Source organism: Ixodes scapularis, unplaced genomic scaffold (genome assembly GCF_016920785.2).
Source record: "Ixodes scapularis isolate PalLabHiFi unplaced genomic scaffold, ASM1692078v2 PGA_scaffold0__279_contigs__length_252992795, whole genome shotgun sequence".
Classification (NCBI taxonomy): domain Eukaryota; kingdom Metazoa; phylum Arthropoda; class Arachnida; order Ixodida; family Ixodidae; genus Ixodes; species Ixodes scapularis.
Window position 1 is genome coordinate 12,202,645 of NW_024609835.1, and position 17,903 is coordinate 12,220,547.

At 46.2% G+C, this 17,903-nt stretch overlaps 1 protein-coding gene across 1 annotated transcript in view; it reads right to left on the reverse strand.

The window, feature by feature from the left end:
• Positions 1-833: 833 nt before the first annotated feature.
• Positions 834-17,903, reverse strand: part of LOC115327650 (connectin-like) — a 37,780-nt gene continuing 20,710 nt past the window's right edge. Inside the window, exon 2 of the mRNA XM_040218780.2 lies at positions 834-1,411. Coding sequence (XP_040074714.1) covers positions 834-1,411 — 578 coding nt within the window. The remainder of the gene's footprint in view (positions 1,412-17,903) is intronic.

Sequence of the window (17,903 nt, forward strand, 5' to 3'; positions counted from 1 at the left end):
TAAAATGAGGTGTCCCTAGTGCCTAAGCATTCAAACAGAAAAAAAAAAATATCGATCACTCGAAGCACTTAGTTTCTCGTACACTTCATAAAAAAGACGAACACGAGTTTTGGCAGTCATTACAATTATACGCTGAGTCGTTCCTGCATCTGTACCATGGCCAAGTTAGCACTCGCAAAGGCGATCATTATAATTTCTTTAGCTCGTATAGCAAACTAGAGGGATGTCGGTAACATGCTCCGCGGTTCATGTTCAGTCTCAGTGACGAAAGAGCCTCACGCCTATTTTTACTACTGACACTGCACAGCCATTGGGTGCTATTCGATTAGCCCTTCTCATTAGCTATACGTTTAAAGAAAGGCCAATGATTGGTGTTCCTGCCGTGCATCTCGGAGGGCCATATACATGCAGGTGCTTTTGAGACCGTAGTAAGTTCAAGTCGTAGAGATAAGAATGACGCAATTATATAAATAAAGGCCGAACGAACAGTGAAAAGAGCGCACTCCTGAACTTCACAGCCGCTACATAAGCAGACGAAATGTGGGCTTTGCCCACACCACGTCACATGAATTACGCTAACAGACAATAACGGAACAAAGTCATCTCAACCTTGGAATTCGTCGGGGTTTTTGGCACTCCACAATAAAAGCACGACGCACACTTAATTTCTAAGCAAAAAAAAACATAAAGTACACAACCGAGCGACACGCCACAGTGGTTCATGATCACAGAACGACGACCAGTCCTCGCGGCATGATCCTTCACACCAAGGACCGACCACAAGAACCGACCAGTACCACCCTGTCCCCGCCTGCAGTTGTCGCACTGCGCGATCACCTACACGTCGACATGGCGGCCGCCGCCATACAGGACCAGAGGAGGCCGACCAGGCACCATCCGGTGTCCCTCGGCCGACCGGAAGCAGCTCCGTTGCCCCTGTGCTGCTGCTGTCCCCTGGACGATGACGCCAGCACATCCGCGCCCTTTCGCAGATTCAAGACGACCTCGATGTCGTTCTTCATCAGCCGCACATCATCGTAGTTGACGGCTTTGTTCTTCTCGTCGGGATCGATGTCGGGATCTGGAGAGGCCCCGTCGTTAATCCTGTTACCGGACTCGCCCGCGGCTTCCTTGTTTCCTTTCCCGGCGGCTGTCGGCGGCGGCCGGGCAGGAGCCTTTCGGTTGGTGGAGTGGGCGATGGCGGCGGCGCCGCGGAACTCTGGCCTGGCGTAGTCGGCGGGGCAGCCCAGCTGGCTGGCGCTGAGTCGGGACACCTTGCTGCTGCTCAGGTTTCCGCTGGCTTGGAAGTCACACTTGACGTGCCTCAGCTCGCGCCGGAGCTTGTCGTTCCTGGTGGCGTTCTCCAGGTGCAGCATCCACACGAGGCGGCAGTCGCAGCTGAACTTGATGCCTGGAGGAAAATGAGAACCGTTTATCGAACGATTGATTGACTAGACTGACTAATCGGCAGATTAACTGTGTAACTGACTAACTACCTAACTGAACTTATGCTTTTTATGACGTCCCAATTATTATGTCCCGCCAGCATCATGCGTTGCATGCACATTTAAGGTAAATAAAAACAAAGGATTTATCGCAAAAGCACTTGTTGGGCTGGTCGCGGATGATTGTTTTCAACCACGATTGAAAGCACTAAAAAGACGAACACAGATAAGAAGTAATCAACGGCGCCACTCGCAACTGTATTTAAAAAAAAAACCGACAGAAGTACATACATATACAGCGGCGTAGACCTTCCATTTTCCCGGGGGGAGGGGGAGGGGGGGGAGGGGCAGGCTGAGAAGTTCTCTGGGGGGGGAGGGTTTATATTTTTGCCAGAACTGGACATTGAAGCTAACGAAAGCATGCTGGGATTCTATTTCGCATGTATTTTGTCAATAAAGGCAACGTCGGCGTTATCTTGTTTACATGCGACTACTAGAAGCTCGTTACATGGCACATAAACAGCGTCTCGGTTAGGATCATGGCCCGGGCCCGGGCCCGGGGGGGGAGGGGGGGGGGGCACCAGCTTCGATGCCCCCCCCCCCCCCCCCCCCCCCCCGAAGTCTACGTCTATATATATATATATGTGTGTTGATAAACCTATCGTCCCCTTGGCTATGCATGCGCCAGGATAAAAAAAAAGTATATAGTATCTCGTCATCACACAATGCAATCGACGTGTAGTTGACCTCGTTGGGGCCCCTCTTCCTGATAAAGTATGCCTCTTGCAGTTCGCGCGCTCTTTTATTCTTGCTTCTACCTAGAATCTTGTGGTCACCGAAGCGTGCACTCTAAGAAAAAATGGAGGAAAAAGGTAGAGCGGCGCGTCTTCCTCCCTTCTACTGACGCGCCTCCAAGCGGTCATGAGGAGAAGGAAGGAACGAGACGTTTTCCTCCTTCTCCAGGCAGACGGGAGAAAGCTTTCGCCCTCCCGACTCACCTTCTTTCTGTTTCGTTTTTCGAGCACGTCGCGCAAGTTGTTAAATAAATGTTGTTGAGTTGATTGAGCTTCAGCGGCAGCGAAGGCCGCCTGTAATTCCGTCTTCTAGTCTAAACGTGCAGAACATTTCGGTTACATTGACGTTTTTATCACTAATTTTATCAAACGAGCAAACGAAGTCGCTAGAAACGGCGAAGTTCCGGAGCAGTGCCAGCAGCGCTACGTACACTGGGTAAGATGGCCGTCTCTGGATTGCGGCGGGACCCACGCTTTACATTAAAGAGTTTAAGACCCCTTGAGGAATTAGGTGAAGTCGACCGACGTGCGGATAGTCATGTTGGAACGCTGGTCTGAACGGTAAGCTCCTATCGTACAATGGCCAGTGTGACTGTCGGTCCCCGAGAACGATTGCGCGCTGGGGAAAAGACTGAACAGTACGAAATTATGACGGAAAGCATGTATATTTACAGTGGAATTTTAGCATAAAAAAACAGGTAAAATGAAAAAAAGAAACTATACTTTATTTTGCTGTTCAAATATACTACGGTTTCTGAAAAACTGCTCTCTAAGTGGCGCGCTGGGATGAGCGCAAGAAGTTTTCAAGCTCGCCCCGGCGTAGCTCCGTACACTTAACACCTGCCGCAAGTCGCGGCTTTGACTGCATTCCAGTTGATCAAAAAGCGATTTCTCTGCCCGTGAAGCATGACTTCGAGCTGAGTGAATATACGCTCTACAGAGATTATTTCAAGACAGCAATTGCAGCCGTGCGCGAACAGTGCAAATAGAAAAACAAACACTACAATAGAAATACTGGCCACGAAGTGCCGTGCGGGGAAACAAACTCATGGCTTGGAACCGCATCGGAGCTGCTCGATTTATTGGCTTTCAAATAATTGCGGCATGATCGAGCGTTTTCTTTTTAATAAGGGATTCATCCCCTGAGCCATTCAAAATACTCTCAGGGGTATGACATTGCTGGAAAAAAAATCAAAATGCTGGGAAAATGTTTTATCGCTTAGGGAGTCACCGAGAAATTCCGTACGTTCAAAACGACCAGTATAAATGACGGAAACGCAGAGCCCGGGGTTAGTGATCGGGTTAGCGAGCTGTTGTAGTGATGTTTGTATGTGCAATGCATCTGTATGTATGTTCAGCTGATGCTTGTAGTATGCGTTAATGTGTCTTCATGTGATAGAGATAGAGGATCCCGAAGCAAAATGGTGGCGTGAGAAAATAAAAATATTTTTTTGGAGAACATGAATGGGGCAGTACCTAGCGCCACCTAGCCTATTTTCGGCTACTCTGCTTGACCCTGCTATCTGGTGGAAAGCGATTTAACCTCCATTTACTCTAAGCGGCTAGGCCATAATTTCGTATTACCGTGCTGATATGAGCCGAAAGACTGCTTCGGATTGGCTTTTTTTCGATAGCGGCTTTTGGTATTGCGGGCGAATGGTTTACCACTCCTCCGTGATGTGCGGTTGACGCAACGGTTGACGAAAGAATTGTGACTCGAGGAATAGCAAAGGTAAGACATAAAGTGCGCGAACTGGGTGCCGGTTGTCTCCGTTTAAGATCACAGTGCTGACGATGAGCAGACTGAGTGACTGCATGCTTTCGAAACGTAAGTTTCTTTACCTGCAGAGGGAAGCCCGCTTCGGAAATAATTACAGTTCGCGGAAAGCTCGTGTTGCGTTTTTATTTGCTGCTCCTCTCACTCCGTACAATAGACTTAGTGTTCTCGTTAAGCCTTATTGAGCTTGATTTGCTTGATTCGGGGCCGCCATAATGAGATGCAGGCGACGGAGGAACTTTTGCTCCCCTGCTTTAGGGACGAAAGTTTCTCCCGTTCTGAAGGAACATATGTGTCAAGCGCGTTCCTCCATTTAGGGAGGACTATACTGACCCTTTTTTCTAAAAGTGTGGCTCACATTTGCAGGCCTTACATGGCGTGGATGAGCGGGCTTCCCTGATACGGTCTTGATGATTGTGGCAGGGGCCATCCTACAGAAAGTAAAAAACCACACAACCAGGAAAGTGACGCAGTCGGCACAGATCGACATGAGTCCTAAGGTCGTACCTTACGTATACAAAATGTCTCATAACTTCAAGAGGGTTGCGAACAGGTATGGAGTGCATCTCGTGTTTTCAGCTCCCAAGGAACTCGGCCAAATTTGTCCTCGAATGGCTAGTGAAAGCGAAAACGAGCGAGGATGTGGTACGAAGCACGTCAGACCGTATATCGAATGCGTCATTACGGTGGGCAGACGGCAAGGTGCACCGATGATTGTTTGAGGGTGCGTGCAAAACATTTGAAGACAAGGGATGGGGCATGTTTGCCCACGAACGGTAGGGCCTGCAAATGTGAGCCACGCTTCGGTGGCACCAAGATTCTAGGTAGAAGCAAGATTCAAAAACCACGCGAACTGCAAGAGCGGTACTTTATCCCTGCGCATGCGTAGCCTGAGTGACGATAGGTGTATCAACATATACATATATATGTGTGCTTCTATCTTCTTTTTTTCGAATACATGTGTTAGTAGCGCCCTTGTTTGTCTTCTCTTGTGTTTGTTTTTTTAGCGTTTTTAACCGTAGTTCAAAAAGGATCCATTGGCGAATTACCGTTGCACACAAAAAATATTTAGTGTGATTAAGTCTTGTATAACTAACGCGGGTGGTCCTAGTACGTCAAGTAGCGATGTATTTTTCCGGCATCCGAGGAAAGGATATCGACTGAAATAGATTAAGTCACCTAGAGTTAATAGTCTCCGAAAATATAACATGTTGCGAGAGGAGATGCTCGAAAACGGCTACACTTGGTATGAAAGGCCCATAGTCAACGAAAAACATAGAAACTATAATGTCTCAAAAATTACGCACATTATCAGGTCACCAAAAATACAGTCGCTAAGTGCAAGCCGATTCGTGAAACGTTCGTGACATACTTCTTGGTCACACGCGGAACATTCAATCAAGAATGTCCGGAATCCGAAATGTCCTTTAAAACTATCACGAGATACATCATCCGCTTCCGCGCAATAAATGTTCTGGGAAGTGCAGAAAACCCTAGAAGGCAGCAGGCACTGGTAAAACATTGAAAATAAACCTCCTGCAGGAGGCATCATAATGGACGAACTATTTCGCTTAGAGACTTAGTTGTGTGCCTCTTAAGCCGCGTTCACACGTTGTTCTTTTGCAGACATGATGACAAAATTATCTGCGGGCAGGCCTCAAGCAGCTTCCAAGACGGTGTTTGCACACTTTATGTATTGTAGGAAATACGAGCAGTGTGCCCGTGGTTTTAGAGGAAAGCCGGCTAGTGTTCTCACTGTAAGCGTGCCAGATTGTGCCTAGGAATAAATTAAGCTGCCCTTGAAGCTTAATGAAGTAAAACAACGATCTGGCGTCGTTACCCTTTCTACATTGATTCGGAAGAAGTACAGCGTACATGGATTCCCTGCTCGCAGAAGCTCCTGTATGTATATTGCCTCAAGATGCACGCCGAACGTCAGCCATCGATTTTTCTTTAATCAGCTCTGCTAATGAAAAGGGCGAGTGGTTTCGGCAATGAGGGTAGCGGACCGCATTGCGCCCCTCCCAGCAGCATGCGTCTCGGTAGCGGGTGCTTTCCAAAAAGAAAATGGAGGCATTAAGTTAGAAAGGGAGAAGACATCGGGAAGTGGCAATACCAGAGCAAAACATAAATAAATAAAGGAGGTAGACGAGGAGATTGGGGATGAGTAAGACGAGAGAGAATCCTAAATTAATGTCCGGGAATTATTGATTAGCGGGAAATTGTCTCTACACAACAGCAGTTCCGCTAACCCGGGAAACTTCCACACGTTCAGCAGCGGGTCTCTCACCGTGCGCAAGTTAACGAGTCCGACCGGTAAATAAGATAATCACCTCTGCAGGAGGATTTCCAATTATAGCTTCAAAGAAATTGTCGAAGAGCAGGCGACGGTGGTTATTGGACTATACGGGACTGAAAAATATCGTACATTTGTTGGCAGTCCTTGTGGCGGGGACAAGACAAAGTCTCCAAAGTACAGAAGCAAAAAAAGCATCCACCTCTTTCTGCCACCGAGGCAACATTGATTTCATAGCATGAGACTTATCACCTTTCTCGTTAGCTGATCCGATTAATAAAAAAAGCCACGAAAAGTGTTCCGTGTTCATTTCGGTGCAGTACACAGACGGATATTTCTGAGGGTGTAGACAAAACAAGAAGCACCGAATAGAAAAAAAAGGAGGCAATTTCTCTTCTGCTTTGCCAATCTTGTCCTTTCTGTGGTCCGCGGAAACCGAGTTTGAAAGGTGTTATAAGCGGGACCAAGGATTTGCTGAGTTTATGAAGAAATATTACTTTCCCTCTTCGGCTCAATGTAGACCACCGAAAGGAAACGCCTTTTTTGCTTTGTATTCTGTTTTTCTCGAATCGGCGATCGAATCAGGCGGTAGCGGCATGATCCTGGAGGTTGGTGAGCCATCAAGAAAGGAGATTAAAGGAACTCATAAGAAAGAACGTACTTAATTCTTGTTCATCTGGGTCGTGTTTGAGATCATAAACAAGGCCGATATACGACATCCCTCCGAGTAATCAGAGAGGCGCCCTCTTTTTTTCCTCGAGGTTAAAAGATGAGAAGCGATGGGTTTGCTCTTCTCAGCGTGGATGCGGTTTAATTCGCGCTTCAAATGTGGACTTTAAAAACCTAATGATAAAAAAAATGTGTTTTTTTTTGTTTTCATTTTTTTGTGGTTTGTGTAATGTTCGGAATATTCTCTTCAAGTATATTTGCGTCTGCAGCTCGTTGCTCGCCCCCTCGTGGCAGAAACGAGAAGCGCTCTAACGGGGGCCCCCGGTTCTCCTTGGCGGGAAGGGGGGAAGGGGGTGGGGTGCTATGGCAAGACGGCGAGACGAAGGGACCGGGATATTGCCGCCTGCTCCGATTGGTCAGCGCCACGCCGGTGACCAATAGCAGCAGGCGGCGATGTCCCGGCCCCTTCGTCTCGCCACCTTGCATATACCCCACTGCTCAGCGGGCATGGCGGAACAGCTCGCGATCATGGCTCGCCAACAGCCATTTCTGAATGCAAACAGCACTCTTCACTGTACCAATGTAATGTTGCAGCCCGTATGGGATTCGCACCTTACTGTTTCGCCGTTTTTCCAACGTCAACGAAAGCTACCGCAGTGAACGTACCTGCAAGCGGGTAGGCGTTCCTCCGAACTGGAGAGGCTGGGATCGACAAAACTATTCCGTGCAAAAATGATTAAAAAAATTGTTTTGGAATATTTTGTATTTAGAAAAATAACAGGATCACTTTTCTCGGCACATTTGTTCCAAAATAACTGGTGTCGAATTGGGAACTTTTACCGATTATAAAAGGTCGTGACTTTGATAGCACTAAGTGATTTACCCACAATTAATGTCTTGACATGGATTTGTCGTACTAGATAAATTATTTTAGTTCATGGCGCACTATTTTTAAATTATACCTCGTTAATTGAAAATTATACATTCGTCACCCGTGTTCATAATTTGTGAACACTGGATTGACATAGCTGTTCGCCCGCTTGAAATTAGATCATAAGCAGCATATTATATTGGTGCTTGAAAAGCTACGTGTTAGGATACCTTAACTTTATTATTATTGACACTAATTGCGGGCCCCGGCAAACGCCATACCTACAAAAATACGGCGTAATACAAAAATGGATTTTACACGAACATCTCATTCTCCTTACTTTTCAACGAGTCAAAAAGTGACATCGTTATCAATTAAGATATGCATTGCTTAAAAAAAAAAAGAAAAAATGAAAAAGCTCTTGTCGTTTGTTTTGAACATTGACACGTGCCGAAAAACGCAAGGACAACAGGGAGGTAAACACTGGCGCTTGATGTCCTTAATTGGATTCATTTTGCTCCCATCGACGGAAATAAGAACCTGACCCAGGTCGTGACGTCACGAACGTAAACGCCAAGAGGGCTCCACCGAAACACAATAGGTAACTGCAACATGAAAATGGCTCGATCCGCTCGACCTTACTGGCTGGTGTCGGTGGCTCGCCTGGACACACGCCAGACTGTGTCGAGCGTCACGTGAAAAGACCGCAGTGCGCGGATGCGCTTCCCTGCAGGAGCGTGTCACCAACGTGTAACTGCATCGGACTCGAGACGTCGGATCAAGGGAGGCCGCCGACGGGTCGACAGCTTCCTCGGACTCTTTTAGCTTCCTCCCAAACAGAACACGCGACGACAAGGCCAAGAGGTCACGCACGCTTCGAGCCGCAGGCACGAAGTAAAATTCAGCCTAGGGAGACGCTGTAACCGACAGAAAACAGTTACATCTGCACGCTGTTTGAGCGCTGTACGGGCGTAAAAATATTCGTGTAAATAAAGCAATCAGCGGTTTGCATTGAAAATTTTTGCAGAGTCTTTCATAGGCCGGGCATTCATCATACAAAAGGTTTATGAGGGTACGTTACTAGGAAAGAAATTAGGCCTATAATATATTTATTTTCTTCTTTTCTATGCACCGGGAGGAAGACGGCAAAAACCGTGTGGTTGATGCCGCTACTCTTAGATGGCACCACACACGCTGGGATCTCCTGGATCTGTTTTCGGAAACTCATCTGAAAGAAACTTCACGTTTTTTTTTCTTCACGGCGTGCCATCTGTCAGTATAGCAACGTCAACCAGTCAGTTTTCGCCGTTTTCCTCCCATGCAAACAAAAAAAGCTTTATTTAGGTTTTATCTTTTTTTATGAACCTACACTCTTCAAATTTAAGTGTGCTAAATACACCACCAAAAGACACCTTTATGAGCACTTGTATTTCACTCTTTTTGATTGGTTTATTTATAAAAAAGGAGTTTGCGCCCGAATCGGCACTCGGAAAGCACACTGTAAAGTCAAAACTGGTGGGGTGTTCCCGGCCGAAACTAAAACCTATAGGAGCAAAGAAACCGCCACATCTCTAACAGACGTCCCGGTGCGACGTGCCTCTGATGCGAGCTTGCTACCCAGGGATATCGTAGCGCTGCCTTGGTCGTCTTCGCAACAAAAGTGCCCAGTAATAGTATAGCCGAGTTACTCGTGAAATCATGCGGTCAAGCTTCGAAATACTTGCACGCCTCACGTCTCCTATACGTTGCCTTTTCTTATTTTCTCGTGCATGTGTTCATTTCTAGTGTCGCGGTCATAGCACGCCTCTGGCGTTCTTATCTGCTTTGCTGATATGAGAAGTTACGACCCTTCTCCGTGCCCATGGGCCTAAGGTATGCTGCTCCCTGTGAAACACCAGGGTGCAGTGCCCGATAGCTAAAGCAAAGAAGCCTTCCCACGTTGAGTCGCCCTAGCGGCACCGATGTCCTGTACCGGCGAGGGTGCTGTAGCAGCGATTTGGTAGTCTTTGGGGACAAAGCCCAGGGGTGTATAAAACACTTCTACCAACGCACGTTGCCGCCCGCCAAAAACTGTGCCGTTATAATTGACAGAAATTAAACGGGCACTTACACTGGGAAAGTTCATCACAGAAACGAAACATTTATTTGTTGCGTCATCGTGTTATTTGTTCTTCGAAATAGTCGAAGTTGTGTTTCACAACCTCTATATCTTTTCAATATGGCCTACCTAGCCAATTGAGCATTGCGCGCTGTCATTGCCACCGAGTGGGATGCTGCCATCTGATTTTGATAACAAAATAAATATATCGGTACATCGATAAATTAATAATGTGGAGGTTGTTTGGCCAAGATCTATCGACCTGGTCTGTCGGTTTGGGGGATGTCGAATATTTCCCACAAAAGTTGCGACAGCCATGGGGCGGGGGGGACCTCACAAAAACACAAAGTTCGTGTGCCCAATCGGAAAGCGAGAATACAAGTTTCCTAAAAATAACCCAAACAGAAAATATCTAGTGTAAAAAAGTTGCGCATATACGCTCCCTGCACTGTAGATATGAAACGTACGCGATGAAGCGGAGTAAATTAACTAAGTCGAACCACCGAAGAGGAGACAGATTCCTCTTGGATAACCACAAACCGGCGCACACCTCGCAATGGTCTTTTCGAGCGACAATCTCCGCCTGCCCCTTGGCCTTTTAATTTTGGCTAGGCCCTCGGACTTACTTAACTCTCCACTAATCGCCTCCTCCCTCTTTCTTTCGCACCAATGCGGTAGCGACGGACCTTTCGGTCTATTACTTTCTCTCGTCCCGTAACAAGCGAAAGGCGCGTCAATTGAGAAGACCTCGGCCCTGACCACTAATTGTAGGCATCGTTTCTGGCTGAGAAGCGACGGGCTCACCCAATACCCCCCAACAGACAAGGCCTGTGCGTGACGTCATCGTTAATGGCTCCCGGCCCCAAGCGGCCAACTCGTCGATGCTTTACCAGAGTCACTGCAAAGCGGCGGACGCCTTTGTCGTGGCGTCGCCGTCTGCTAGCGTCGTGCTCGTTGTGGGACGCTGCAGGACGCGCTGGTGGTGATGCTGACGAAAGCTATATATATATATATATATATAGCCGACGTTGCGGGGGCCCAGTAGTGATGACGTTTGGGGTGGAAAGGCGCGGGCTTTGTCTTCGCCCCGGGTGCAAGGAGACTTCTCGCCCGAATGCTCCCCGTGCGCTCCGCGGGTTCGCGCTAATGGCCGCGCCACAAAGGAAACAAAGGAAAAAACAGACCAGTGAGCGCGATCCGATACGCCATCCTTTTCGTTTACGGGGGCCAGATGAATACCAGGAACCGAGCTTTTTCTGCCACTGTGTGTGTATGTGTATCTCTGTGCTTGTGTGTGCGTGTGTGTGCGGGGGGTAAGGGGGGGGGGGGGAGGGGGGATGCAACAGTAAGATTTTTCAAAATTTCGGTTCAGTTTCCCTACTAAATTTAGCGAGGGAATTGACGTCACGTGACCCGATGTCACGTGATGGTAGAACGTTTCACGATTTGCCGTTCGATTTTCATTCTCTCGGCAAACTGCCATAGGTCAGCCTCGTGGACGACGTTGACGTCGCCCCGCCTAATTTCTGAGCGCGATCTGTGAACACGAATCGGTTACGTGTGTGACGCCGCTCCCGACGCCGCTCGTGTCAGCTCGCCTTTCCTTTCCTCGGTGCGAGGAAAAGACAAGTTGGCGCTTGTTTCCCTGCGACTCCGCTCACCTTCGAGGACGGCCGAGCGTCACTATAGTATAGACTCGTTCATTTGTTCCCCACACTGATCGTTTCAAAAAGATTTAGGATGTTCATCTCAGCCCGTATTAGTAGACCAACTCAACTGGCAAACTCGGAAGAAACAAAGAGCCCAGACCGCCTTCCGCAGTCGGCTGAAATTGTCTTACTCTTACGACGGCCACATGGGTCCTACAAGAACTGTCTGCAGACGTGTTCCAATCATATATGAAGCAAACGGGCTTCTACGATGCTTCAGACATGTCCGGAGACAATTCCGTCATCACGCCTGCAACAAACACCGTGTCTTTTCTAAAAGCGTAAAAAGGTAAAGAAAAACGTTTTTCGATTTTAAATTTAGTTTCATCAGATTTATGTGATTTAAATCGCATATATTTCGTCTCAAACAAATTATTTTGATGCATATTAGCGTCTTAGTTTTATAGGTAGAAAAATTAGTTTTTTTTTTTTTCGCTAGATGCAGTATTAAACTTGGCATACTGATCGATTTATTAATCCGTCCGATCACTGAAAACAATACGGAAGAAAAAAATGCCGTATAAAAGTGCATTCAAATAAGTAACTGTTTTACTTATGTAAACCCCGCTATGCAGCCTGATATTTCTAATAGCAACCTTCCTTTATATTCCTAACGAGCGTGTTGGTAAGATGTACTAGATAACAGAAAGTATAAAACAGAGTGTTTCGTCCTCTTTCTGTTTTATGCTTTCTGTTATCTAGTAAGCTCCCTTCGTTTGTTTGTCTTTGTCGTCTTCAGATTTTCTTGCCATATGACATTATTTCCTCATATTTGTTTCTTCCTCTCGCTTCTTTTTAATTTTCTTTCCGCGGGAAATTATGCAACTAAAGAAGTAACTAGAAGGTGGAGAGAGATCTCTATTTACGCTCCCATTTGCCCAGAAGAGCACCACCCTTTGCTGATTTTCAGCCCGCTATAAATATTTTTTGCTCAATGATTTTTTGATTTAAATAAGCAAATGAACATAGAAAGCGTCAGACGATAGGCAAAACAGGAAATAAAATGTATTTTGGGGAATATTTGGGCACGAAAGGTTTGATTTATATCATCGCTGTAAAAACGGTCTCATTTAAACCACAATTTAAGTCACGATGTAAATCATATTCATCCTTATTCTCCACCCTATCACAACCATGTCCCCATCCACGGGGGCCGGAAAAAAAAGAAAAAAAAAAACACACTATCCCGACCGTTTGCAACTACAGACTCGGTAGGAATATCGAGCGCGGACACGACAGGCTGCTTTCCGCACGGGAGGCGCGAACCCGCTGTTCGAAACAAATGGAGAGCGAGACATGGCTCACTTGAAAACCCCGAACAAGGGACGACAGCGGCGACAATGAATAGCGGGCCCCTTTCCTGCGGTCCGCTGCCCGGAAACTAAAAGCTCGGAGGCACGCGGTAGCAACGTCCGCACGCCAGCTGCAGCGTCCCCCGTCGCAGGTCGCGTTGATATTGGGTCATCGCTCCGGAGATTGCCCCAACGCGAGGCTCGTCTGTTCAAACTCGTCGTTGGCACGCGTCTCTCTCTCGCCGTTCTCGATCAATGCTTGTGTAACAGTGCGTGACGTCGAGAGCGCGCGAGTTCTCCGATGGCCTGCCCCGCTTCCGCCGTAGCGCACTCATCATGAACGTGTGTGTTTACCCGCGAGGCCCCTGGCACACAACGTGCAGATTGATTTGTCGGGCGCTGTCGATAGTCGACGCCGACTGCCGTACTGAGTCAGGGGAGACAAAAGAGTACGCTGAAACCTCATTCGCGGGACGCGTGTCCGTAATTTTCAGGGCTTTTTTTGTACGAACTGTGCCATCAGGGGGGCCGAAAGCGTTTTCCTGGAAGAGACACTGCGGGTACGTGCTCGGTCCGTGCTTAAAGCGACAGCATGAGCTCCCTCTAGCAAAGGCTTTGTGTAGGATGTAGACAAAAGCTCTAATGAACTTGTACCCATTAGGTCTCAATGTAAGTGCCAGCGAAGCCGATGCTACAAGCACGATATTTTGTCTCGCACGACGCTTTCACCCTACGAGAGCGCGTGCGCAACACGTAGGCTCAGAGCGTTCCCTCTCGTAGATTCTTCTCTATTCATTAGATAGGTTTCCAAAGTACCAAAACTCCCTCTTCCGGCATATTCTGGCCAACCCACAGTCATCCTGTAAACGTTTGACAGCGGCGTTTGTTTTTGACCATTGAGAGCTCAATGAAAATCGCGATTACAGGTTGTTTTATCCGAACAAAAACAATATCGTACACCGACGTTATCTTACGCCTGAAATTGATCGCAGTACTCTGGACGCCATCATTCGTTATTGCTTGCTAGCCACAAAACTTACAAAAAAATATATATTTCCCAATTTGTTACCAAAAAAAGTTACGTTTTTTTTTTTTCTCAAAGTTATGACTTCAAAGGCCACTGAGGAGACGCGGGTTGTCACGCCTCCACTTGCCGAAATTCAGTGCCACTCGCAGCGCCGAGTTCTGGATGTTCTGATATCTGAAAAGTTGTTTTCGAGATATTGAAAGCGTCCACTATCACAAACCTAATTTTCATGCAACATAGAAATTCGTCATAATAATAATTGTTACTACAGTCACGTCTCGTTATATATGCACCCCGTTAACATGGATACTCCGCTATATGGACACCATTTTCGGGGACATTCTGTGAAAATGGATGCATTTTTGTCTCGTCAATATAGACAACTCACATTATGGACGATTTTTTGGGGGGGAAGGGGGGAGGTGGATGGTAGGCGTCCTTATTAACGAGTAGGCATCACTGTATTCTTTATTTTTATATCTTCACAAAAATGTATCTCGGACCGCAGATTACCTGCGGTCTCGGGTTCATGGCCTGTTTTTGTGCTTACATGGATGACAAACGAGTAGGGGGTGCGAACACCGATCGCGCATTTATCCATCCAATAGGGAGACCTCAAGTGACATACACTTGGCTCAAACTCTGCCAAATATCCATACTTGGGAGCCTTGGCCTTACGCTTTTCTATGAGCGGAGGCAGTGTTTCTCGGCTCGCTCGAGGTTCTTTGTGAGGGGATCGATTACGACCGCCAGTCGAGTCGGCGGCACAAGAGAGTCTCGACCGGTACTCGGTTTTAACACACGCCGGCTGCTCTTCCGAGTTAAGACGAGCCGGCACTCGAGCATGTTGGCTCGTCGGAGTTGGCTTGCCAGACATCATTTCGAAGGAAAAAAACAAACGAAGTAAAGCCAGATTCACACCGTGCGATATTGCTTGCGTATCAATAATTGCTTGCAAGTGTAACTTGCCAGCAGCGGCGGTGGCAAATGGCATCATCTAAACGACTTGTAAATTTTCTGCAGATCACGGGAGCATCGCCAGTGCGGGAGCAGTTTTCTCTGCATCGTCACATTCTCAAGCCTGCACGCTCAGCCCTATTATCCGCGGCCTGATCACCTACAGCGCCACTGCAGACAACGACAGTCCGGCTGATTGGTCCACCAGCGTCGACACCACCAGCGAGAGCCTACAAAAGCACGGGATCTCCTCTTGGGCGTTTTCACTTGGCAGCAGCGGCGGTGGCAAACGGCATCATCTAAACGACTTGTAAATTTTCAGCAGGTTAGCAACTGTACTTCTCTTTTTGACTTGTAATTACTGTTGCTGCTGCTGCTGCTGCCTTGCTTGCTTCTAACGGTATTGTCTACGTGTGTTTACCTTTCTTCGGGTCTTGTCAGGGCGAAAGATATGACAAAATTAATGACTGAGCTGAAAGAAGAATTTAAAAAATGATGTAAGATAATGAGAGAAACCTTAGAAAAGGATCTCCGCAATGAACTTCGAGACATTCATACAGAGCTGAAGGGAATAAACGATGGGATGAACTTCATCAATAAGGACTTTGAAGATTTCAAGGAAAAGATTGAGTCTGTTATAGTCGAGAACGCCGCCCTCCGAAGGGCAAACACGGAACTCGGTGAAAAATACAATCAGGTGGCAAAATCATTAAAAGAAAATTAAGAAAGACTTCTCCAGTGTGAACAATATTAGAGGCGCCACAACCTTGAGGTGAAGGGAATTCCAAAAACTGAGACGGAAAGCATCACGGATCTGATATTTCAAATCGGAAATCTATTGGAGAGCAAATTACCTTGACCGACATCGAAACTTGCCACCGCGTTCCGACTAGGGAGGTGACGAAAAGTAACGTCATAGTCCAATTTCAAAAACAGCAAAAACGAGACGCTGTTCTCGATAAGGCAAAGAAAAGAAGGATTACATGCCGGGACCAAGGTCTTCCAGATGCCACGCCTGTTTACGTAAACGAGCATTTATGCCCCATCCTGAAAAGACTACTCGGAATGGCAACGTCACGAAAGCGTGAGATGCAATGGCGATACGTTTGTGTGCGAAATGCCAAGATACTTGCTCGTAAGGCAGACAATGCCCCCATCGTTACAATTTCCGATGGAAGAGATCTTGATAAGATCTGCTAGCCGAAAGCTACTTTTATGAAAAACTTCAATGTTTTGATTTTTCTTCCCCGATTTGGCTGGAAATCTTGGAATGGTGACAATAGAAGTCCTAAACCGATATTTAAAACGGCGGACTAATAAATCATTGAGCTTATTTCACCTAAATGTGCAATCCGCCAGATTAAAATGCGAAGACCTCACGTTGCTTTTCGAGTCACTAGATACCATTTTTGATGTGGTCATGCTCACCGAAACGGGGTATAGAGATGATGATGTTTTTTTGTTCTACCGGGTTACAGTCATTTTGTTCTTAATCGGGGTTACGGTCGCGGTGGCGGTGTGTCATTGCAGACTAGTGTTTTTGGATTTGAGCTGCTCAGCGATTATTCTATTGTGACGCCGGACTATGAAGCGCTTTGTTTAAACAAAACCGTGATATCTACTCAGTTTTATACCGCCCACCTACTGGAAACGTTGCGGCCTTTATTAGCTTTTTAGAAAATGTCTTTTATTTTGTCAGTGATGAGAGCTGTCAGTTGTTTCTCGGTGGCGATTTCAATATAAACTTGTTAGAAGACTCTCGCCTCAAAGATGTATTGATTGTTTTACTGACGTCTAATAGTTTTTGTAATGTGATTATACCCCCGACACGAATTACAAGCTCATCATCAACATTGATCAATCTTTTTGTGACAAACCATGATGAGAGCAATATCACTGCGGGTGTTCTTAGTTATGGGCTCAGTGATCACCTTCCCATATTCATGTTTGTTAACCAAAATATCCCACTAAAAAAGACTATAAGACCTCCTTTAATATTACAAGACATAATTTCTGAAACACATAGAGAAAATATTATTACTATTGATTGGAGTCATGTGCTACGGTTTAATGATGTCAACGAATGCTATGACCTTTTCTTAAACGAGTTAAAACGTGCCTACTGCACAGCGTTTCCATACAAAACAATTTATGTCAACAGAAAGTCTGGAAAGCCCTGGATCAGTAGACAGCTTTTGAAACAAATTAAAAAAAGGAAATTTTCTGTATGATTCCCCCTTAAAACTCGAGACGAAGTAAAGTTGCGTCAATTCAAAAAAAATTAGAAACTTCGTAAATACGCCGTTAAAACGTGCAAAACAACGTTATTTTTTGCCAAATTTGATGAGTCTTGTTTTAGGCAGCCCGAAATTATGTGGAAGCGTTTGAACTCCTTAATGCGGAACCCGAACCAGGACGGTATTGAAAGCATGACCATTAATAATAGGGAAGTATCCGGTACCGAACTTAGCAATAAATTCAATGACTACTTTGTCAGTGTGGGAACCAGTACTTATAACAGTACAGCCATAAGTAATTTTACCACCTGCAATGAAACCATTTTTTTAACTCCTACCGATGAAGGCGAAGTTTTCTCCATATTTATGAACATAAAAAATAGCCATAGTCATGACTGTGAGGATCTCCAAATCGGATCTGTGAAATTAGTCTTGGATTTGATACTTCCGTGTATAATCTTATATTATCATCCGGTATCTTCCCGAAGAGGATGCAGGTTGCTAAAGTTTCTGTTCTTTATAAAGGTGGGGATAAGAATGATCTGAGTAACTACCGTCCAATTTCCATCGTTCCTATATTTTCAAAGCCCACTGAAAAATTATGTGCTCTCGACTTTTCAATTTTCTGGGCAAATACTCCTTGTTGTCAGAATCACAATTCGGTTTTCGGAAACATAGATCCACAGAAACAGCTTTACTAGTACAGAAAGAATTAATATTAGAAACTTTTG